Raw genomic sequence first — 23,962 nt, forward strand, 5'->3', positions numbered from 1 at the left:
CCCTCCCTTCCTCCCCTCGGCCCTTCTAGAATAGCGGTGCCGATGCTTCCCTTACTATTCGCCCCATCTTCGCCCAGCTTGACCGGCCGGCCAGCCGCATATATCAAATCAGCTCCGTCGGAGCCTTCTCCCTCAACTTCTTCCCGACTTCACCCAAACCCTACACTCCCTGCGCGCACGCGGAGAATGCACCAGTTTCCTAACGCCCATGCATCCAAGAAGACTCCCATAACTCCCTTTCTGTAATGCTAATTATGCTGGGCTTTTCGGCACAAATCCGGAAGGCAAGGGGATGGATGCTTCAAGCCGTCCTTCCACCCTGATGCACCCGTCCTCGCCGCTGCGCTACTGCCCGTGCCACGTTTTGCGCATCCCTGCGCTAGAATCACTTTGACATCTTCTGCTTCTTCTTCGGCCGCTCAACGAGCTGCTCCTCCTCCATAACTTGCTCGTCGCCTGACGCGCCTTCGTCTCCCTCATCGCCGTCGGCATCTCCCATCTCCTCGTCGCTATCGGATCCGCTGCTTTCATGGTTCTCATCGAACTCCTCTCCAACTTCGGATTCCGACTCGGCCTGGAAGTCTTCATCGACACTCTCATCGTCCTCATCGGCACTACCGCGGTTGGCGACCTCGCCATCGCTCGATGCAAGGTCATCGTCCTGAAGCGCTGCCGCGAGGATCGCTCCGGACTAGTACGTGTTTCGTTAGTTCAGTCATGTGAATATGTAGTGAATCGGAGCCTTACATCATCTGCCATCTCGTTCTTTGTCTTGATACCTTTGGCCCTGAAGAAGGACTCGAGGGGTTGTTGCTCCTCTCTGGTGGTTGGTGGTTAGTGACAGAACAACAAATTTTGGTCGGGAAACTTACCGGTTGATGTTGCTGAATTGGTGCTCAGCAAGGCCTCCCTTCATCGTGAATGTGATATCAAATGTTCGGCTGGCGGCCATCGCGCCGCCAACACGGGACATTGTCACCGAGGCAATGTTGTCCATGCTGATGTACGTCGCCGGCTTGGGCACGAACATGAAAGCCTTGTCCAAACAGAACAAATGACCCTCGTTAGCTTTGATGGAACACTTAACTCCAGCTTGTTCGTGGTGACTGAGAAACTCCTTTGACGGCTTCGTCACACGCTTTCCGGAGAGACCACGGAAGATCTCCGAAACGACGACGGAGATTGGTGCTTCGTAGTGTGACTGCAGCTTGTCCTTGTATTTGGTCTCAAGGAGCTCTTCCTTCATGTTCAGGTCGAGATTGACCTCTTCGTCGCGCTTGAACTGCATGACCAAAAAGGGATAGCGCGTTTGGCCTTGTCGCAATGGGGGGTCGAGGCCGATGGTGATGAGTGTGTGCATGTCGTCAGGCTTGGGCAAAACCATGAACTTCTTGACGGCCTCGAACTGGATCTTGTAGTCATATGTCTTTCCTCGCAAGCGGAACGAGTTTTCGTACATGTCGATATCGAATCGTCCTCTGTTTGGATGTTAGCCAAGTTCATATGCACCAGATATTCTTGAACAAACCTGGGAGTCAAATGAAGAATCTCCAAGAAAGTAGCGAATGTATCACCCGCAACCTCTCCGATCTCAGCCTTGTCCATCAAAGTCTCGTAGAAGAGGTTGGCCGCATTCTGCTCCTCGGCATCTTCGCCTCCAGACACTTCCTCGCCCTCTTCATTCTTCTCCCTCTTGGAAGCAACTCCAGGAATGTAGAAACGCATCTCGACGAGCTGGTCCACGGCACCACCAGACTTCTTTCCGCGACCCCGTGCGCCACCAAGATGTCCATTGGTACCAGTGTCATCGCCATCGGCGGGCAACTCCAGGTCCACAGCGACCTCATTCTTACCCGCCAAGTTCGTGTTCGAGATCTCGGTGTAGGGTACTTCGAAAGCCGGTCGGTTCGCGACGTTGAAGGTCAGCTCGGCTTTTCCAAACTCAGCCTTTCCCCAGTTCCAACCGCGCAGGCCGTGCTCCCTGCTGTCCAGATTGATCCCATACCAGTTCTTGAAGAGCTTCGAGATGCGTTCGAAATCCTACACTTATATTAGCCCTGAAAATTTCCCTAGATATAAGCCGATGGCTCATTACCTCCTGCTTGAATCCATCCAACTGTATAACGCCATCGGCTCGTGAAAGCATCTTGACCTCGAAGCCTCTAGCTGCCCGACTCCATTGCGCGGAGGTGATTTGCTGATGATCTAGAGTGAAGGTATCGCCGCCGCCGGTGGGCTTCCATCCCCAACCGGAATCCGCGAATCTGGTTGTGCCATGCTTCTTGGAGAGATTGAGATACGTCTCGTTAAAAGCCTCCCTATCGCATCAATCTTGTCAGCTTCAAAATCGCATTGGTCATCTCCGGACAATAGCTTACATGTTGGAAACTACTTCGCACAGATAGGAATTGGTTTTTGTGCTGGTAGAAGGAAGATATCGCAAGTTGGAGGTTTGCGGCCTGGTTGAGCTTCTGAGAAATCGCGTTTGTCGCGTTTCCGTTGCGCTATTCCGGAGTGGGATAAAGTGTCACGTGATAGCGTCTTCGCGCGTTCGCGACTCGACGAAAGAGGCATCTTGAACTTCAGATGAGGAATTTCACAACTAATCCATTATATTAAAGAAACGATTTGCATTCGAAAGTATTGAAACCTAAATATGACCAAGGAAAATAAACCCCCACTTCACAATATAGCAAGTAATTTGCTCAATCATCAAACCAAACCCTTCTTCAACCATGTAACCCAAAAGATGTAAAGAGACGCAACAATGCAAAAGCATCAAATAAGGTATAATTGCAATAAATCTGATGGGCAATTCAGACCTTCACTTATTAAATCTACCAAAAACACATCATTTCTCTCAAAACCTCTCATCCCACACACACACACTCACTCTCCAATCTCCAAGTGCTCATTACGATTCAGATCTGTAAGATTGTCTCACCTGTTCACGCTCCTCTCGAAAAATAGAGGTACCTACTTGGATAGAAACCTCCCTTCCACCTAACCACCTTTATTCAATCGTATGCAGAAACACAATAAAAGCTTATTCCCATATCTATCATACCTCTATTTCTCTTCCACGCATAGTGCAAACCATAGTCGTTAATCCTTACCAACTTTCAAGATCTCCTCTCGTTTGAATAATGAATATGGAAGACATCACTTAGGATTTGAATGCCCAAACGTCTAAAGACATACACACACAACTATTAACACATATACATAACACACCCTTTTTCCCACCAAAAACCCTACCAATTACCTAGCAATGACTTCCCTCCCATGCACATACTTACCTAGAACCTACCTACCTATGTGATCATCCCGTCCGTCCCTTCCAGACCACTCCATTCCAACGACCCGACCCTATCTCCCACAATTACCATCTCCTTCCCCTCTACCCTCACTCTTCGGCACCAAAATCAACCAATCCGCACACCGCATTCGGAACATCGCGGCCTTAGCGCCATCTCCGGTCGGGGGTCGTCGGTTCGGCTGGGGTCCCGAGCGAAAGCGGCGGGGAAACGGCGCTAAGTACCTAGTTAGTTACCTAGGTACAGTACCTAGACAGATTGGCAAGTGTATGGGATAGTGTAAGCTGGGCTAGGTGGATATGTAACTGTTTTGGGATGATTAGATGGAGGGAGGAGAGGGGGATGGGGGTGTGTGTGTGATTTGCATTCCGTCTCGAAGCTTGTATGAGGAGCTAAGGTTGTAAAGTGACAAAGCGACGTGTGTGGTTGGACTGCCCACATTGCCAAAAAGTTATCGCAATATGGGTTCCGATCTCGCAAAAGATGCATGGGTGTATACGGAGTATACGATTGATTATTCCATCTAGAGCCCAGCCCTACACTTCCTGTCTCTACGAATGACTACGTAATACCTGAGTACAGTAGTTCAGCCACGAAGACGGAAGACAACTACACTCGTCTTCTGTTAGCACGTCCATGGCGTTCTTGCAACCTGGGATGCTAAAGTGTATGCCTGGGCAACTTTTGAAAGTTTGTTGTCCGCGTACGAATGCTGTCCGGAACTTGCCACGAGGTAAGACAATTCACATCTCGTTCCAGTGGATGCGGTGTTAAGCCTCATTTCTTAGTATGCAGGGAAGGAAGGAGGGATGTAGAAATGACCAGGGACAGTAGTTGTTGACTACAGTTCGTTGCATGTAGGGTTGGCTTAGTAGTAGTCATGATGGTGTTGAATACTGATGGTCTTGCGAGTTGCATGTCACGAGAATTAGCAAGCGTTCCCCGGCCCACTTTGCTGCCTTGTGTACCAAGTTCTAGATATGCTAGATACGAGCCGTTGGAGATCTGTGAGTTGGACTAAAGCAGTGTAAAATACCTGTGGCTTGCAACGGCTACGGCCCATTTTGAGATCAATTCGTAATCGTATCTTGATAATATGCATGTATACAGGATTTGAACGTCGACAGGGTCTTCGTATATCAAAAAGGTGAATTGATCCACTTAGAAAGACGGCTATCCTAATTTGGTGTCTTTTGTTGGTAGACGGATCGAGCGCAAACCGTCGGAACAAGCTCCGAGGGCAAGTTCCATAGCGTTTTGGGCTGCAAAAGTCCAGATTTAGCCGGCCGGAGACCGTCGGAGGGGTAAGATGCGCCTGGTTAGGAAGGCTGCCTCCCCGAATGTGTACATGTATTGCTGCTAGAGTATCGTGGAGGGCTTGTGCGGCGATGGACTTGAGTCAGCTTCGACTGCTCCCTTACGGACACGATATAGTCCGGCGGGGATTTTAGGGGATCATGGACAGCGAAAGTTGACGGGTTGTGGATACTCTCGGGTGGTTCGCTTTGTTTCTGGGCCCGGTTTGTTCCAGCGTTGCTCAATAATGCCGCAAGTGATTCTTCATCTTGTAGTAGGCTCAACTATATCATGGAAGAATCAACGTAGCAGCCTTCGCCAATCGATTTTTCCATTACAAGAGTCTATTAGAGGAGACAAATGTGTTTGGAATGCTACCCGTAGGGGTCATGTCCAGCCGTGACCGGATTAGGCATCTGGTAGCACCTGTGTTCTAGTGGAGTAAGCACACTTTTCTAGAGCATCAACTATTACCTCGTAGGCACATGCAGGCGTGCAACAGGGAAAGATAGCGCCTGCCCGTAGCCAACAACCAAGCACTTGACGCGCCAAGTAAATACGAGCAACGGAGAAAGCCTTCAATTAGTTCTTGTAGCAGCAGTAGAATGTTGACTGTTGGCCGTTTTAGCAACGAGTCTTTCATATTGACAGACTATACTATCGCTCCAATATTTGCTACTAGATTGAGCATGAGCAACTGCCTAGCTGCTCTGAGATCAGCTCTGTGTGTGTTTATGGGTTCTGTGCTTTGGTCAACACTGCACATTATCAAACTGTATTGACAGTTATGTATCCCGTTCTTCTCATAGAGCTCCACTCTTGCTCGACGCTGTAATTTTCAAAATTCTCTTTCTCCTATACTCTTACAGTAGAGGGTTTGAAAACGTGATATTTCCCATCCATTTCAATTTGGAAATCGGTCAGAGTCTTGCATATTACTTGGGAAATGAGTATATGAATGATTCTGAGCGGTGATATCAAGGTCTTCCAATACGAATTCTCCTTCCGTAAATGGAAACGGATTTTGTTCGTCGTATACGGTTACGAACAAATTTGTGAAGGCCGTATTCTGTGGAAATGATCGAACAAAATAATCGGATGACGCGGATGTCTCGCTTTCATTCGGTCCAAGGAAGGCGATTTGGTCCTCAAAGAGGAATTCCGATGTTGGCTCGAGTGTGTGACGGGTGTTAGAATGGTATCTTTCACGATCACCAGAATCTGAGGCGTTTGGCATTGGCATGTTCTCCGAACCCTCAGCACGATCAGTGGAGATTGACGACGTGCGCGCTGGAGACTTTTGAACATCTTCTATCATATCGGTAATATCCTGAACGGACAGGTGTAAGCGAGTGATGGATTTTTGAACAGATCGCACTTACAACGTCGATACGAGATTCCAATCTTTTCAACAAAGTGACTGAGATACCATGAGCTTTCTCGGCCATCGTGTTAGTTGCACGCATTGCCCTTAGCCACTGCAGTAACTTTCTCAGTGGCTTGATGATCTCTTTCTGACCATATTCTATGGTGACATTATAGGCCAGTTCGAGTAAGAGTATTGTAAGCGCCTGCATGATGACATGTACCATGGACCACCAAGGACCAACTCGATAGATTCTGGCACGATCTAAGTCCGGATCGTCTGGGAGGCAGTCAGCGATATCTGTTGCCGACTTGACGCATAATTCAGCCGTTCTGCGATTGAAATCATCTGATGCCTGGCTTTGGTGCTCAATGTGGCGGTGGAGGCGACATAGACATGGCCGATTCTGTGGGGAGACTTCAGTTAGCTGCTGAGATCTCTAAAATGCTAAAATGATCGGAATCAACTATCCTATTAGAGAGTGCTATATGCTCCCCAGGTATAATTCAAAGAATAAATGGCAGGCTTACTATCATAATTCTAGCGCCATAATAACTCATCTCGAGAATACTTCGATCTCGATGGTGAGGGATGAGATTGTCGCTTTCAAAGGCGAACCCCGGGGGTAGGGAAGCCGCCCAGATATCGAGCTGTTCGTTCAACTGGACTATCATATTCTGCGCGTCTTCCCATGACTTCGTGGAAGCATCGGGCGAATACAACACTGATAATGACTTCTGCATGATCATACTGATCTTAGCTGTGGCTTTGAGATATGATCCTGAATTCGTCGGCTCTGACCTGGCCTTGGTGGTGCCTGGAATAGAATTGGTTGTTGTATTGGCCTGGGTATCTCCAAGCAAATGCTCCGGACTCTCAGTCGCAGTGGTGTTTCCCCCAAAGCGCGTTAGAATTATAGCTTCATCGATTTCCTCCGTGGAAAGTGGTAGTGGTAAGGGAATAGAGATGTGGCTTGCGAAGGCAACGCTAGGCCTTCCGGTGAGACTGGAGAGTGCACTCTCAAGCGAGTATAAGCCCCACCAGACACGCCTCAATATCTCCTTCTTTACAGCCGTAGCTGTACGATCTTCATTACGAAGGTGCAGTCCAAGGGCGAAGCCCGATCGTACAGCCATGCCACTGACCATCCACGACCTTACCCATCATTAGTACAAGGCGATTATGGTACCTTCTTGAGACCGCTGGGCTCAGAGAAAGGCATTGGGATTGTGTGGTCATACCGATTGACTTGCCCTATGGCTAGATAATAAAATGCCAGCAATCCATTTATCTGGAGCTGTGGCAGGTCCGGGTGAGAAAACCACCAAGGATCCTTCAGAGTAAGAGCCCATGCTCTTGAATGGTAGACGAGGTGATCTCTATCTGGGAGCACGTGAGCGCGGGCAATTGTAGTTTCAGCAGTCTCCACCATTTCGACATACCATCTGCTCGCCAATGCTCCTCTGCGAGATGGGAGTACACGGCTCCGATTGCGAATATGATATTGAGCATACCCTGCCAGCGCTGAGGTATCTTCTGTACCTGACCGCGGCCCACCGATGCATAGTATTGATAGAATCGGCCAACAAGAGCTTTCTTGGCCACAATGGGAAAGGTATCGTGAACTCTTGTCATGTAGCAATTCAGGAGTCGTTCTGCAGTGGCGAAGGGGGGCAATTCCCAAGCGTCAACCAAATAGTCCAGATCGAAAGGCTGGTCGTCCAAGTAATAGCTCAAGCTACTCGTATCCGCCTTAGGATCTGGATCCTTCTCTTTGCGTTTCTTCATGGCCTTTACCCGCTCAAGAGAAGCCCGATGACTTGAACCTGGGGGGCCATATGGACCAGACGATGTGTCGCGGGGTCCATGTTTGGTCTCGTGATCCAGGCGGCGAAGCCATTGAATATCGCTAGTCTTACCCACGAATCCCGTTGCCCGAGATTGCTGGTCGCGTAGTAAATCCTCATCGACCAAGTCAAGATCTTCGTCGGAACCGACTCTAAATATGGGACTTTGATCAGCATAAGATTGAGAACTGGGGATGTGGAACGAGGAGCTTGTCATCCGGCTGCGAAATATCTTCTATATCTACAGGGTTACAAAGACGTATTGATGGATCGAGGAGAAAAGAAATGTGATGTGCGCTATTATTAGACCTTGGTGTCACGTACTCGGCGGAAACGTTTGCTTCCCCTCGCTCATCATCCGACCGGTCCTCAGGAGGAACTGCTGGCGTACGATGTGTATCTGGTGTACCAGTTGCAAGGGCTGCATCTGTGACGTCGTCCGTGATAGATGCCAGTGCTTCCTCGATTCGTGTCCTGCTGTCGCTATCAACGCGGTGCTTAAGGTCTCTCAAGAGGTTTAGTAGATGCTGGTTATGCGAGGTAGCTCTAATTCATAGTTAGACAAGCTGTAGCTCAGCTACTACGAGAGCGGCTGGACGAACGTTTTCAAACGATCCTTCCGGCTCGACGAGTAGACACATGAGACATTGGAATCCTCGCAGTTTTTGCACGCAGGCCTTGCGCCATTGCATTTGACTTTGCGCGAACGGCAGGCTAGGCAAGCACGAGGGACGCGGCTTTTACTGGATTCAGCAGCAGCCCTGTCTGGATTCTCGCGCCGATCGAGCCTTGGGATCTGTATTTTTGCGGTCCTTGTGTTTGAAGACATGACGGATGTCAAGCGCGCTCGGACGTCGGAGAGATGGAGGAGGTTCGGTGCGTAGATACACTCGAAGCGGGTAGGAGATTCAGAAGGGGGCGTTTACGAGATAGGCGTCATGGTGGCCGTTGGGCGATGGTAGGTAGACTTGGAGTAGAGTAAGGCGAGCTCGTTGTGGAGAGTTTCCTGTGAAAAAGATGAGAGTGAACAAGTGGGTGAGTAAGTGTGTAGAGCCAATTGTGATAGAGAACAGAGCGTGTAGGGAGAAGTAGCCGTGGGCAACGAGAACAGTCAGTGAGTTAGCCAGTCAATCAGTTTTAGTCGATCAATCCCAAGTGCACAACGCAAAGAATACAAGGAATGGACGTTCTGAGATGGGTTACTGGTTATCAATGTTTGCCATCATAACGTCAGGGAAAGGAAGAGCCAAGGCACAACCTCGGCGGGCGGAAAGCTGTGATTGGCCAAGGGTAGCACATCCGAGAAGGGCTTCCGAAAGAAGCGTCTGGTGGAGGTGTGCGTGTAACCGATTATGATCATGTTTTTGATACCATACGAGTACCATACGAGTAAGAGATATGAGTACAAGATATTTTCACTTGAACTGCTCATTGGAACCACGTACCCGTAGGTGGAGGATGAGGAAGACGAAGACGAAGAAAGGTTTCGATGGGAATGATGAATTGAATCGATATGCTTTCAGAACAATCGGCCCATATTAGGCATGCTTAGTCGTTGACATTCATGCCCATGAACGGGGTTGATTGATACGAGTAATATTCATCTGATGAGGATCTCGATGTAAGATCTGCCAATAGAGAATACTCGATGCGATGCGATGCGATGCGATGCGTGGGTGGCGGTTGGCTGTGGGCTGGAAGAGGCAAAACCCTACGAGAACCGTTGTCTGAATGACGTCATGGCGGACTTTGCTCTTGTGTGTTAGTACTCCGTAGAAGGGTAGGTGTGTGCCTCGTAACGTCAGGTCAGGAGGCTACTTGTAAATGTACAGGCGATTGCCTAAGAGGAAAAGAAAAGGGGAAAATGCAATGTACTTTGTGAGGACCCGAAGGCTAGTGGTACGGGAATGCATGAGAGATATTTATACTTGTCTCCTTGTCCATATTGGTGGGCATTTTGCTCCGCGGAATGTATTACTTCCTATACCTAATCCTACTACCTTTGAAGCACCTCCTAAACCCAATTGTAGCCAGTCCAGTTTCCATTACATTCACTGGTCAATCATGAAGGTTCGGAGCGCATAAGGCCTGAAGCTCGTACAAGGCCTACTGCTTACTCGAATGCACTCCCACCAGCAGAACTAACAGTAGTATTCGAGTAGCTGTCTCGCAATGGAACATTAGTTCAAGTCCCGAATCCCGATGTCATGAGCATCGATCATGGAGAAGCCTGTCTTTCCCCAACATGTAAAGAACGAACTCTAAAAAGTATCGATTGAAAGCTCTTCTTTGTTCCACTTTTGTCTCTGAGGCATCAAGATTGTTGTACCATTGCCTAATGCGGTAGGTTTTCGACATTGCCATTGAAAGTCGCCGGACCAAGGCAAAAAGGCGACCAGCCCTCCTCCTCTCCTCAGCAGCCAGCGATTGCCTTTCCTAACTCCGTACGCTATTCCCAAAGGGGACGGTTCCCTTCTCTGCCCCTCCCGACCTCCGACCGAGGCTCATCTCATCTCATCTTTCGACCTACAAATATGACTATCTAAATACAACAATCCCACCACCACCATCATCACTATAGGTACCTATGGACTCAATGCCAAAGTACAATACGTGATTCTTCAACAGTTGCCATACTAAACACAACACATAGGCAATAGCACTCATATTCACCAATCTTCCACCCTCACCATGGATCCCTCCATACAAGAGGCTGAGAGCCACTACTTCACCAATGAACCCCCTCCTCGCGACCTTCAGGCCACCGTCACACTCGCTAGAGAATTCATCAATCGTCATGCCACCGAAGGTAGACGACTTGTCCTCGTCACCTCCGGCGGTACCACTGTCCCCCTCGAGACCCAGACCGTTCGCTACATTGACAACTTCTCCGCCGGCACTCGTGGCGCCACCAGCGCTGAATATTTCCTGCAAGAAGGCTACGCCGTCATCTTCCTGCACCGCCAGTTCTCTCTTCTCCCCTACTCCCGCCATTACTCCCACAATACCAGGTCATTTCTTGACTACATGAAAGAGGAGGATGGCCGTGTCGTCGTCGACGGCCAGCACCAGGAGGAGATGCTGCGCGTCCTTCGCCAGTATGACGAAGTCAAGCGTGAAAATCGCTTGCTCATTCTATCATTCGTGAATATCACCGAATACTTGTGGGATCTGCGTGAGGTCGCAAAACTCATGCGTCCACTTGGGCCTAGGGCCATCTTTTACCTCGCTGCCGCCGTCTCCGACTTTTTCGTTCCTCATGACCGTATGGTCGAGCACAAGATCCAGTCTAACGAGGAGTTCAGCGGTGCTAGCCTTCCATCCGAAGGTACTAGCAAGCCCCCAGCGGCTCGTACGGAGGGACGTAGCCTCATCATTGACCTCGAACCGGTGCCGAAGTTCCTCAAGCAGCTTGTGGACGGTTGGGCACCTGAGGGCATGATTGTGAGCTTCAAACTGGAAACGGACCCCGCCATCCTGGTGAAGAAGGCCCTCTACTCGCTGAACAAGTACTCGCACCACTTGGTAATTGGCAATCTTCTACTCACGCGTAAGTGGGAGGTCGTTTTTGTCTCGGCGCTCGAGGGCGAGAAATGGATCCGAGTGCCACGAAATCGTAGAGCGAAGAGCATTTCGGGGAACGAGTCGCTTGTCGGCCTGGCAGATCCAGATGGCAAGAAAGATGGCAATCGAACTGTCAGCGCCGACTTGTCCATACCAGAAGGAGAGCCTGCCGTGGAGATTGAGTCCATCATCATCCCAGAGATCACCACAATGCACACTAAGATAATAGAGAAGGCACAGACAAAGCCCCCGGTAACGTGAAGCTGCTATGATACATGCCTGCACAATCGGGTTGTGTTGCGCAACTACTATGTAAATATAATTGATGGCGCCACTCTTGCATGTGTCTCTGAGCATCGATCACACACGCAACGCGACAGCATAGCTTTGGTGCACAATCGCACCGAGCTCGGTCTCGAAATGTGACGACGTAATGCTGCTCATTGTTGATACACGATACTATCTTCCTGATGTGAATAAGGAAAATCAATCACCTCTTCCCATTATCAGCAACTGATCCTCTGCTAAAGCACCCCTCATCATAACTCATATCCCTTCAGAGTGCACTCGTGACTGCCATACATAACTCTACATAAAATGCTCATCGCTATACCATGGTCATTAGCGACGTGAAGTCGCTTCTGAAGACAGATGGAATAGGCCGTCCTCTTCCTTTGCCAATGCCATAGCGAACCCTAGACCGACCACGAACCAAGCGTCTGGCTACAATTTGTCTATACGCTCTATCGATTCCTCGTATTCCTGAACCATGATCACTATCGTATGACTCCCTCCACCGGTGAAGCCGTACTGAGCCCATCGTGTACCAGCGCCACTACAATCTCTGAGTACTATGCACAAATCAGACAGTCCAACGTGTTCAGCGCCACCTGTCAATAGTCATTTTCGTCAAGCTTACAGCTTGACTTCATGTCTCTTCCCAGAAGGGGCAATGTCTTTAGGCATTACATTTTCCCTATATCCCTCCAGCACACATCACAATACCTCTCTATCTCACCTGCACTACTACACAGACCCTTTCCAATATGCAGAAAATCCCTTCCTCCATCTCTCTCTTTCTGTTCTCGCGACCACTCATACCCACACAACCCTTCATACCGAGCCTAATGGCTCCCTACTCGGTACCACGGACACGCCAGACAATGTCTCAGTCACCACACCCACCCGCACCGCACGCCACCGCCAGCACGAACTCCTCCACCCAGCAACCCGGTAAGGGATGCCGAACTCCAGGTTCCCAAATACCCGTTTCTGCACTCGCGTTTCCGACCAAGGGAAAGAGCCGGTTCGGTCGCGAGGTAGAGGAATGAGGGGAAGAGGTGGGGAGCCATGATTGAGCATTTGCGCTTCGAATGGGCTGAATTCGTGCAGACGTACGCCGGTCTGCATTCGCTGAGACGATGGTATGTGATGTACGTGACGGAATCAACGCGAAGGAAATGGATGCGGAGAATACGATGATGACGATGTTTCTTTCTTCAATATCTTTCGAGGTGTTTTGCCTCCATCCATGGTGCTGGGAAGTGAAACAAATGATGACCGTGACGATTGAAGATCTCTTCATTCATTCCTGCAAAGGGATCGCTGTGAGTCAATTGTCCATCACCATCAACTCCGTCCTCAAGAACTACCAAGAGAACATCGCCATGGGAACCGAACTGGGAACCGCAAAGAATGCGCGAGCCTTGGATAGGAAAGACCACCTTCTCGTTGTCTCAATCAGTCCATGAGTCTAGCGCGCATGGCATGCAGGTGGGAGACGACGTGGCTAGTAACCCGCCCGTCGACCCTCTCGTTTAGCCATCATCTGTCGTCGTCTTCGCTGCCGCCGTCGCGAAGCGATTGTCGAAAGGAGAGAGAGCCCAAGGACGAAAATTCCAGACCGGGGTTCGGGTAAGCCTTGGTGGGTTGGACAACGGTCACGGCCGTCCTTTGTGTCGCGGGCGAGAGTCGAAGGGACACAGGCTCAGATGGGAAATCATTGCGTCAGGTTACATGCTGCATGAAGATTCGTTTTGGGGTGGTTTCGTTTCCCTTCTTGGGGGATGATCCCGTCGGTGGGTGGGGATTAGGAGAGCCTGGCTGGCCCAACGTGCCGGTTACCTGCGAATTTCCTTACGACGGGGCATTGTGGGAAGTGGAGAATCGAGTCCTGGGATCACGAGGATGTTTGGAGGGCACGAGATGCAAGAATTGATTGAGGTGCATTGAAACTGCAATGGTGGCGTTGTGGACTGGTAGATATCATTTCAGGTCGTTAGTATGGTCGCTTGACCTTTGTGATATTCACGTACGGGGCGGGGGCCATCGCCTCTTTGGGCAATCAGCACTATATTCGGTCTTGAATTAAGACGACTCATATACAGTAAAATGCGGAAGTCGATATGTTTCGCACTCTACTCCGTACCATCGCATATTCGTCTACCTTATGGATACCAGCATGGGAATACACAAATCCAGTGCTCTCGAGTCTTGACTTCCAGATCCATGCACCCAAAGCTAGTCCTCGACAGCTACTACTTATCGACCAGGTATCTGGTCGAGGGAGCGATCCGTGCCACTAGTACGATGTCTTTGATCGTGTATCCAATCTCTGGAGATCTAGATTGCATCTCGCATTTGCATGTCGCCCAGCGCGTAGCAGCAGTGCAAATAGTTACCGTGCCTCTCAACCAGATAGGACGGTGCAGTTGTAGGACCACCTGAGACCCACAAAGGTTGGACAGGAGTGGAGTGGTAGCCGCCCGAAAAGGCTCGTCTACAGTATATCAGGCGCTTGTTAAGGAAGATCGGTTTGCTTTCAGACGCTGGCAGACCGATCCGCAATAATGCCAGGTTCATGGGCCCCGCATGTCCGAGCTGGACTTGCACAAAGGCAGTGCGGAGAAGGACGAGACATTGTTGTATCCTAGTCGCCAAAGGTTTACTACCCGGTGGGAAAACATTCGATAGTGTCAGAAATGTCGTCGTGGTCTTCGTCGCCGCCGTCAGGGCTGGGAGGAATGATCATCGAGGAGCGCGTCTGCCAAGGCGCCATAGTCGACAAACGGTGAATGCTTGTAGAGAAGAAGAGAAGAAGTCGTATCCATCTTCTCTCCAATGTTTGCTTCGCAACCAAGACGGTCTCCACAGCACATAAAACAACGACCAGGGCAGCGCGATAAATTCAAGAGACAATCCGGTCATTCGAGTGACCATGCAGGTATGACCTTATCGATACACCAGGTTGTTCATCGTGTGCAAGTGGCTGCTCGTCTACTACATGTGGCTGAGACGCGCGAGAGGATGGTTCCGACGAATGCAACGTCAATCCTGCGAAGCGGACGGTTATCGATAGAACACAGCGTGCTTTGCAGAGTACATCGCACCCATCCACTTAACCCTCACCGATCTCATCAGTCAGGAGTGTTCTTTGGTGGGTGTGGATCTGCAATAATGTTAACGTTGGTGGGGATACTCCACTATTGTCCATGTCGTTCCAAGATGCGATACATCACATCTTCAACTCCTCCACCTCCACCTTCATGCCTCCACAACACGACACTTTCAGTACTCGATTGTCTCGCACCCCAACTCTAGCAACGGCTGGAATAGGTCTCACTAACAATGTCTTGGTTGTTATTTGTGTTTTTATTTATCGGCGTGGGAGGGCATGTAGCGGTGTCACGGCGTCGCTGGAATGTAACTATCCCGGGGTCCAACCGCCTTGCGTTACGACATCGCCTCTTAGCTGCAGTGGCGGATGTATTGCGTCCTCTTCCGCTGCTCGAATGGCGTCCGGCTCCTTTGAGTTGGCAATGCCTTCAAGGACTCGCTGCAGCAGAAGTCATGTCCGTCATCGAGTAGAATCCATACGCCAGTGTTTGAGAGCGTTGCTCAACAGACGCCGTTCTCTCGCAGCCGGCACCAAAGGCACTTGACAAGACCGCCATCCCTTGCCTATGTCTGCTCGCCTGCTCGCTTCGAGGGTTCAGAAAGCCAGGCGAAACCTTTTCCTTACTATGGCAGCTCGCTATTGGGTAACGTTGAGTGTACGACCCCAAATCGAGTGTATACACTCGAGTCCGCGGGCCATAGAGAACACCACCTTGGCAGATCAAGTACACACCACAATCCCAACGCTGCGGTTCCAAGTAACTCTGCACCCTGGCTCTCCAGATTTCGATGCCAGCCTCCTTCAGGTTCCTCATTCTAGCTAGAGAGCTCGTCACCCATCAACAATGGTGTTTCACTCCCTTAAAGCCCAGGGAGCGGGAATGCATACATGTATATATCGTGATAAGTGCCTATCAGACTTATCAGGACTTATCTATCGTGCTATCATCTTGCCATCTCACTTCCTAGCGAGTCGTTATACTTACTGTCGTCATTGCTGACGCCCTGACTTCATCGGGCCTTTTCAACATGGCTTCCACTGCTGCCGTCCCTACTGCATTCACCCCATATCAATCATCTCCCCTGGCTCGGACAACATCCCCTTTCAAAGACCCGCGTACTCCACCACAAACGCCATCACAAACGGCAAAGCTCTGGGATGAGTACGAAAGAAGAGCCGTTGAAATAGCAAAGAGACGGGAGACAGCATGCGCCACTCGTTCGGCTCGAACGGGGTCATCACCACAACGACTGTCGTCCGGGATCATTCTTGATGTAACCGAGAAGCATGAACCTATTCCATCAACGGGAATAGCAGTTCCATCGCCTGTTCTCTCTCCACCCATTCATTCAAATTTTGACTTCGACTTTCACACACCCACTTACAGGAAGCCAAACACTGATACGCCACCCGCCACAGTCGCCATTTGCAAAACATGTAGACAATCAATCACTACAGCATCAGGATTCTGCGAACAGTGCAAAAGAACAATAGTCCTCTCTCCACCACTGCAGACGGGAGAGACGACACCGCCACTCAGTCCAGCCTGCCGGAACTTTGCTTCGACCGATCTCTCCAAGCTTGAAAGGATATCCGCACAAGAACCGACCACCCCCAACTCCACATCACCAAAACGCAGGACACGCAAAACATCCTGCAGCCAAACCGCAGACCACCCAATCCGTCTATCATCCCTCCGCCCACCACCTAAGCAATCCCTCGACGAGACCCATCCGCGCGTCCGGAAAGCCTCACTGACGGACCCCAACGAAGCGTTCATCCGCCTGCACATCTCCCGGAAACCACTCCCCTCCCAACCATCATCACCAACCACACCTACCACCCCACCACCCACAGCACACTCCCACCACACATCGGGCTCACACCCAAGAACCCGCCCTTCCTCCCTCGCCAACATCACAACGCCCCCCCAGTACGCTTCCTACCCCCGCCACAACAGCGTCAGCCCCTCCGAGCTCAGCACACTCTACCCCTACGTCTCCATGGCGACCGCCACCACTACATCGCCCAGCCTCCACCGGACGTCCTACTCGCTGCAAAACACAACAAGCGCGTGGGACGACTCCGACAGCGAGGGCGAAGAGGAAAAAGCCGGGCTCGTGGGCTACTGGAGGAGTCGCAAGTGGCGGGGCAGCAGGGGGAGTATAGGAACGCAGGACACGAGTCGCGGACGACGAACGAGCGATGGCACTGAGGAGGGCAGAAAGGAGTCGAGTGTCAGGGAGGAGGGGAAGAGGAAGAAGAGAGGCGCGTTTGTGAGGGTCATTAGCTGTGGGTGCAATGACTGAGGTGAGGAACGTGATGACTTGTCAGTGCTGTTTTGAGCGAGTGTCGCGCGTATTTTTTGCGAGGTAGAGTATCGGGAGATGCTTAGTTTCTGTGTGTACGCTGCTGTTATTTCTGTGGTTTGTTATTGTTTTACCTTTGGTATTTTCTTTTTTGTGTCTCGTCGATCTCATCTTGTATCCCCGTCTCACCTACCCTCGTCGGTCTGAAACAAAGACAACAACAAAAATGGAGACTCTCCAGATTCCAAGCGGTGTCTCGTCTCAAACCACTAGGTTTTGGAATGGATTTCTGTCTACAAAAGAAAAGGCGTTTTTTGGTATTGTCATTCGTTTTGTTTTGTTTTAGGTCTGAAAGGGCACACACTTACGGACGCACACGAAGAACGAAGCTCACGACACGATGTACACGGCCTGTAAGGAAGAGAAAAAAATGCGAATGAGAAGGAGCGCTTTGGCAGTTATGTTTTCAGTTCTTTCCTTGGTTCTGTTCAATTATCTTTGCTTTAGTCTGGAGTATCATTGCTATCTTGGTATCCCCCCATTTCCTTTTACGAACGAACGACGTAGGTAATCACTGCTGTGAAGGACGGAGCGAAGATGAAAAAAACTGGGTTTCCGCGTTCTGGTATTTCTATTTCATGACATGTTTGTTTTGTTTTGTTCTGTTTTGTCGTTTCTTTTCGATAAGGCCGGGAAAAGGGCAGGGAAAGGAGTCGGGTTGGGTAGTTATGTCATGGTAAATCCGATGTCACTCATCATCAAAATCACAATCAAAATTATTAACAAAATCCCGACTCTACACTTCTTTCCAATCGCTTCTGTTATTCATCGGCCTTCTCAACACAGTGTACGGTGCAGTGCCATGATAACCCTCGTAACTACCCAACACGAAAGCAAACCACGTCCACTGGCCGTTCACTGAACATCCCTTCTACATACACACAGCGACCTTGTCCCCCACACTATCGAGCAGACTAGTTCACAGCCTAGGACAAAACTTCCGAATCTACAACGCAGTGCCCGATCGTGAATGCGACGCGATATCCGCCGGCAACACGGCAGATCCACCTGCCCTAGAGATCACTTCTGAAGTCGAATGGGAAGCGAGATAGGAAGAGAAGAGAGGGGGCATGCAGTCAGACGGGAGGGAGCGGGGACAGGATGGAGATGAGTGGGGAAGAGGTGCATGGAAGGGAGGGGTGACGTGTTGGTAAGGGGGAAACTTGATGCGTTGGACTGTCGACGGGGGTCTGTATGTCTGAATGGATGGGGAGTGCATGAAGGAAGGTGGTGGTTGCGACGTGCGCCGGGATGCGCATAGGGGCATGATGCGGTGGATGGATGGGTTGATAGGTGAATGGTGGATGGGACGTGGGGTTTTGCTTGTACTATTATACGGTGCATTGCGATACGGTACACAGAGGGGGTGGTGGTGTGGTTTGAGAGGCGTGACTGGACGCGAGAGGGGAAGTTAAGATTTGATGATCGGGGTGGTATTGCTGAAGAAGGAAGCTGAAATGGCTACAATTAACTCAATCGTAGTGTACGGAGGAGAAGTTCAGAAGATGAATTGGAAGGGCTGGGGAAGAATAAGATTGTTGCGTAGCGGAGGTCAGTTGTAAAAGGTGGAATGGCCGTGAATGGAGACAAACACTGTACAGAGCTTCACGACCCGGCTCTCCATTTGGAATATCGATGAATCGTCTGTGCAGGCGTTAACGAAAAGAGAAAGCAAACACTCATAGGCCCCTCCTCTGCAATCTCAGCTATGGTTGAGCAAGTGTGTCGTCAGCGCTCGAAAGTAAGGTCACTGTTCGTCCTGTTCGAGCTGCGGTGTACACAGTACATGTCGTGCAGTATAGCCAGCCTGCAGGCGCGGCCAAATCTTCCGTTCAGCAGACCTTTCGTCCAGTGACGGGGCAGATGTACCCCCTTATACGAAGGTTACACGGCACTGCGCTCGCTCTCTCCGAACAAGTAGCTAGCCAGAACCTCGCAGGCTCAACAAATGCGAAATTGGGAATGGATAAAATGGTAATTGGTTGGAGGTGCGTTATTGGATACTTGGCTCCCGGCTTTTCGTATCGTTTTAGGAGTGATCGTGAGGGGTATTCTTATGTTTAGAAACCCTGGCATAAAGATGCATGCAGATGGGGAAGTGGGAAGTGGGATTTAGGGTACGTAGCGTATCGGTTTGTGACATTTGAGCCTGCAAGTTGCGAGTCGTGTTGCGTGGATTTTATGAGCTACATGCGACCATGAGCGATTAGAGGAAGTATTGAATGGAGTGTTGCTATTCTGTATGCTTTACGAGGTATGCTTTAGGTGTACACGGATACCGTGCGGAGTACTCAGTACTCCGTGTAGAGTACCCTGTGATAGCAGCTGACCTGGAAGCACTTCACATATGGAGAGGAACACATTGACGGAGAAGCAAGGAATTTTGATCTATACAAAGGGTTTTGGAAGATAAGGAAACTCCATAGATGGATTAACAAGAGCTATCAGAAAGAGTGTGCCTTTCTCATCCGCGATCCTCCGAATTATATTGGTTGCTCGCACTCAAGCGATCTATCTCTGATGTAACGGGTCCGTAGAGTGAGGTCGGATTTTGTTTTGACGGTTTTGGCGTATCTCATACTATGTCCACTGATTTCACGGAATGATTGCTGATCGTGCTGCCAGCGTCAGTAGACTCTGCAGCTGTTGAAATAGTTGTGCTCTGTAAGGACTCCGCAATCACCGACACTGGTGTTTTCTCTCGGGGATCTGCAGTCATTGGAGTTGGTGTTCTCTCTGTCGTGTCTGAAGCCATCGAACAAGGCGTCTTGTCTGTCGGCTCTACAACCATCGAACCCGACGTCTCCTCTCCACCATCTTGATCCTTTCCTAACTTTTCAAGCGTTTTCTTCTTTCTCTTTCCTCGAGGAGCACCGGAACGGGGAGCATCTTCAACGTGCTGGGCGAGTATCTTCGTTCCATCCCATCCCCGCTGCTTTGCCTTTTTCAACAGGTTGTATTGGCTTCGTTCTGCCATACCGGTGCGCCTCTGAATCTCCGAGGGAGGGGTTTTCATGGATAGCAGGGTGACGACTTGAACCCTGGTGGCGACATCGTAGTGAGGCATCGTGATTTGGAGTGGTATTTGAAGAAAAAAAGTGAAGAAAAGTTGGTTGTGATGACTTCTGAGGACTTCTTCAAAGCAGTGAATTCTCATTCTATAGTTACCAAAATCCCTTGAATATTCAGAGGTTTTGTGGAAGGATGTGTCACGAAGGTGTCACGGTTTCAATAAATACCCCCAGTCATTGGCTTACCCCGGTTCTGTACCACTGTAAAAAAAATTAATTCTCGTACATGGTCTCCATTTTTACGATAACGATACGTGATGTTTGCTTATCTTCGAATGTTCTTTGCATGCTGAGAGCCAACGAGCATCCCGATCCCGATCAGCACGATCTCTATGTTGATCATCGAAAACATGATCAGAATCGTCAACTTGGATATGAAAATTGTACATGAGAGGAGAGAATACGAAAGAGTGATTGATGAAAGAAGAGCCTGGCGAAGCAAGAACCAGTCTCTCGGGTCGTTTCGATTGCGTTGACCGACGTCTGCCTACCTACCTAGAGATATAGTTGATTGCTTCGTTCCCAGGAAAGCTAGGCATACCCCGTACTAAACCAACGCTAGATTGCGCCGCTGGGAAGCGACCTTTCCAAGCTTTCTTCCTTTTGCTTGATCAGCTTACCCGTTAACATTGCCGAGGATTTCGTAGGTTGTAGTTAGCTGTTCATGGATCACTTCAGGTGATCCTCTTGCATCCTATGGCACAGGATGGGCTCCGTCGTATGGCCTTGACTAACAACGTCAACTCAAGTTCCGAGATGGACAATCAGACTGCGAAATCGGGTGTCCCACGAAGTTCAGCGGGGGACCAGCCGCCATGCCGGTTGTTGATGGGATCTTTATCGATATGGACAATCTGTAGGTCGGCTACGTTCGTGCCTTCAAGTACGGGACGAGGTTATTTTGGCTAGGCAACTTTGAGAATACTTTTCTTAATCTAGAAATTGTGCCAGCATCACAATTGCGTGTGAAAGAGAATGTACTTCGTACAAGTGTTAGAAATCGATGGGCCAGGCATCAGAAAAAAGACACGGAGCAGAACTTTGGAGCAGAACTTTGGAGCAGAACTTTGGAACGGTCTGATACTTTTCGATATCCGCGAGTTCAAGGAAGGAATAATCGGGACATGGTACTGGTAGTCCGGAGAATAGGTGGCAGTATAGTTCTTACGCGCCAGTACCAAGGCATTCTGTCCAAATACGAACACGTTGCCTATACTGGTAGATGCTAGGCGAAATTGCAGCATTGATAGAGAAAATAAGCATTTTACCAGCGAGGGCGACGGATGTCAGGAAGAGAGTTAATTTGCTGCGCTCCGCGAACCGTAAGATTGGAACGTGCGGCAGGGCAGTGCCTCATACGTGAGGGATTCTGTACAAATAAGCTTGAAGGGAGAGGCTGCTCATCAAGGAAGGGTATCTTCTAAACACGAATTCAAATGCCTGATGCATGCTTTTGCCAATTGCGAAACTCTATGTTCGATCGCTTGGTTTCCAGAAATGAACGGGACGAACAGAGGCCATGATAGTTCATATTGAAGTGTCTACAAGGTTTCCCGAGGGATACGAGAACGCGAGGTGAACACGTGAACGTGGAGAGCGCCATGAGGTTAGCAGAACGACAACCTGTTGGAGGCGAGCAATTGTTCTCTTCATGTATTACGGCGAGAATGGGGTGGTAAGAAGGATCGAGCCGCAGGCGGCGCACTAAGTAGGAGAAAATAACTCGTGACAGCTGATGCAGGTAACTGAATAGATGAAAGTATAAATCATAAGTAGGGAAATAATTGATTATGGCTGATGCTCATACCGTATACCGTGTACTCAGCGTCTATATGGTTGCATGATTAGGTGGTGAGCCCTAATGGCTGTGCCCCCGCCAAAATGTTCCCGATTACCGGCGCTATACCCGTTCCTGACAGTGGCCTTCTCATCAGCAACCGACTTCATCTATTCTCTCGCATACATTCTTCTTCCCCACCTATCCTCGTATATTGTGGTCTCTACTCCGTAGACCCATCAGCCATTTCTGAACACCTTCTCGACAATGCTACACACGGCAGGGCGCGGTACGACCAAGAACCAAGTCGTAATCTACCCCTGAGAAGTAGCATACATAACTTCGGACATGCAGATACACACAGTGTTAGCAAGGAATCCGGCAGTGCTTGATGAGGTCAAGCTTTTTGACAACGTCTATCGTTCCTGCTGATTCGCTGGAGGACTCTGTTAATTTTCCTACCTGATTATCGTATCCAAGATGTTGAGAATCACGAGAATGGTCGGGACACTGGATCCACGGTGTGATCGGAAAGATCATTGGGCCTACCCTAACCCCGGATCCGCATACGAACATTTCTCGTACTAGGACGGCTTCGAGACAAGTTGCACTGGTGCCCGCTAGCCTTCCGCCGCCTATTGTACTCCCCATTGATCTATCTCACGTTTGGCGAACTGGCTATGAGTTTGTCTCTGTGCTTACGGCTCACGCGGCGACGCACTCGTGCTGACAAGCTTCAGGCGAGCTCAGGGGTTACTGGTCAACGTGGACAGTAACTCGATGGTCTTCAATGTTTCTCGTCTGAGCGACGCCAGAGGCCTTACAGCCTGAAATAGCATACCGACCCCTGTGAAGATCTTGCTCGCACCACGGTAGATGTTCGTTGTTCAACTCTAGGACAGTTCTGGCAATCGGGTTGCATCTCCTGGCTCAAATGCTGGCTGCCCGTTGGCAGGAAGCTGGACTAGGAGCAGGTGCTTCAGATTAAATTGCCGCTGATCAAAGCTTCATCCTTTTCGGTCGACATCCATTGGTTCCTAAGCTCAAAACGGACATTTCTGACCCTGTCGTCTCCCTCGTCTGTGTGCTAAGCCCACGAATTGGTGCACATTCTGCTAAACTACAGAGTAGATGGCCGCTGGACGCGGAGAACGCATTACGTTTGTCCATGTAAGGCTCAACTATGGCCAGCGCGACATCATTTCACCCTCGTTAGCCACTCAGCTCTAATCAAACATACTTGAGCCTTGGTTCTCCTCACCATGCCGACCGCTGAATTTCAATTATTGTTTCTTCTTCTCAACCGCTGTTAAGGTATTGTGCAAAGGTCACTGCCGCCAGCTGCCTTTCGTTTTACTATTGCTGCTATCAGCCGTCGCTCTTTCCGGCATATTAGCATTGCGATATCACTCATTCTTCTCCCGTGGTCACAAACTTTACGCCCTGTGTCTGGAAGACTCTCGTTGAAGCTCTTTTTTTTATTCTTTGGTTTCGATCATTACTCCTTCACCGGCCAGAGGGCACGACCAATCTCACGGCAGTAAAATATATTACAAGCCAACATTTATCTTGTACGAGCCAAGTAAGTGCCTTCTTTCCTTGGGTATTGTTCCCATGGCCTCGGCGGTTTCCCAACATTGGCGTACCGGGGCATCGCGTCACAAGGCCATCTCCACATTTTCAATAAGAAGCCATCTCCACACATGATTCATCTCAAGCCCTTGACACCTATTGCACGCCGACTCCAGTCGTTGCACGCACTCACCTTCCGATTATCCTCTACTCTCGTATCACCCTTAGCAACCACGCTCATCTTGAACGACCATCTGCAGCTGTGGCCTATATCGAGACCACGCCCCCCGACTCTTTTTGGATATATCCCCCATGGCACCTCGATGTCCAAAATCGATTCCTTACCCTACTGTTCTGATATCTCTCGTTCCCGATACATAATCGTC

At 49.8% G+C, this 23,962-nt stretch overlaps 7 protein-coding genes across 7 annotated transcripts; 4 read left to right on the forward strand and 3 right to left on the reverse strand.

Annotated features, from left to right (window-relative positions):
- Position 1: 1 nt before the first annotated feature.
- Positions 2 to 2,591, reverse strand: BU24DRAFT_37337 (SSrecog-domain-containing protein). Its single transcript, XM_033524529.1, has 6 exons — positions 2,379 to 2,591; positions 2,096 to 2,318; positions 1,529 to 2,040; positions 873 to 1,478; positions 748 to 820; positions 2 to 691 (listed from the first exon to the last, which is right to left on the reverse strand). Coding segments are annotated over exons 1-6 (1,722 nt in total). The 5' UTR covers positions 2,381 to 2,591; the 3' UTR covers positions 2 to 385.
- A 2,624-nt stretch (positions 2,592 to 5,215) lies between these two features.
- BU24DRAFT_417747 (uncharacterized protein) lies at positions 5,216 to 9,021 on the reverse strand. The gene is made up of 7 exons (XM_033526799.1): positions 8,429 to 9,021; positions 8,151 to 8,372; positions 7,422 to 7,978; positions 7,221 to 7,362; positions 6,510 to 7,134; positions 5,996 to 6,385; positions 5,216 to 5,943 (listed from the first exon to the last, which is right to left on the reverse strand). The coding sequence occupies exons 1-7, from the start codon at positions 8,653 to 8,655 to the stop codon at positions 5,518 to 5,520; spliced, it is 2,589 nt and encodes an 862-aa protein (XP_033390433.1). The 5' UTR covers positions 8,656 to 9,021; the 3' UTR covers positions 5,216 to 5,517.
- Positions 9,022 to 10,354: 1,333 nt separating this feature from the next.
- Positions 10,355 to 11,913, forward strand: BU24DRAFT_417749 (phosphopantothenate-cysteine ligase-like protein). Its single transcript, XM_033526800.1, has one exon. The coding sequence runs from the start codon at positions 10,518 to 10,520 to the stop codon at positions 11,649 to 11,651; it is 1,134 nt and encodes a 377-aa protein (XP_033390434.1). The 5' UTR covers positions 10,355 to 10,517; the 3' UTR covers positions 11,652 to 11,913.
- Positions 11,914 to 14,314: 2,401 nt separating this feature from the next.
- On the forward strand, positions 14,315 to 15,102 carry BU24DRAFT_37432 (uncharacterized protein). The gene has a single exon (XM_033524558.1). The coding sequence runs from the start codon at positions 14,511 to 14,513 to the stop codon at positions 14,988 to 14,990; it is 480 nt and encodes a 159-aa protein (XP_033390435.1). The 5' UTR covers positions 14,315 to 14,510; the 3' UTR covers positions 14,991 to 15,102.
- On the forward strand, positions 14,812 to 15,555 carry BU24DRAFT_417751 (uncharacterized protein). The gene has a single exon (XM_033526801.1). The coding sequence runs from the start codon at positions 15,018 to 15,020 to the stop codon at positions 15,255 to 15,257; it is 240 nt and encodes a 79-aa protein (XP_033390436.1). The 5' UTR covers positions 14,812 to 15,017; the 3' UTR covers positions 15,258 to 15,555.
- Positions 15,556 to 15,815: 260 nt separating this feature from the next.
- On the forward strand, positions 15,816 to 17,096 carry BU24DRAFT_488386 (uncharacterized protein; the record flags this gene model as incomplete). Its single annotated transcript, XM_033533543.1, has 1 exon — positions 15,816 to 17,096. One exon carries the CDS (start codon positions 15,816 to 15,818, stop codon positions 17,094 to 17,096), a length of 1,281 nt encoding a protein of 426 aa, XP_033390437.1.
- A 2,635-nt stretch (positions 17,097 to 19,731) lies between these two features.
- Positions 19,732 to 20,301, reverse strand: BU24DRAFT_446962 (uncharacterized protein; the record flags this gene model as incomplete). The annotated part of the gene is made up of 1 exon (XM_033530795.1): positions 19,732 to 20,301. The coding sequence occupies exon 1, from the start codon at positions 20,221 to 20,223 to the stop codon at positions 19,732 to 19,734; it is 492 nt and encodes a 163-aa protein (XP_033390438.1). The 5' UTR covers positions 20,224 to 20,301.
- Between the last annotated feature and the right edge of the window lie 3,661 nt (positions 20,302 to 23,962).

The sequence above is a fragment of the Aaosphaeria arxii genome, assembly GCF_010015735.1.
Source record: "Aaosphaeria arxii CBS 175.79 unplaced genomic scaffold BU24scaffold_1, whole genome shotgun sequence".
Classification (NCBI taxonomy): domain Eukaryota; kingdom Fungi; phylum Ascomycota; class Dothideomycetes; order Pleosporales; genus Aaosphaeria; species Aaosphaeria arxii.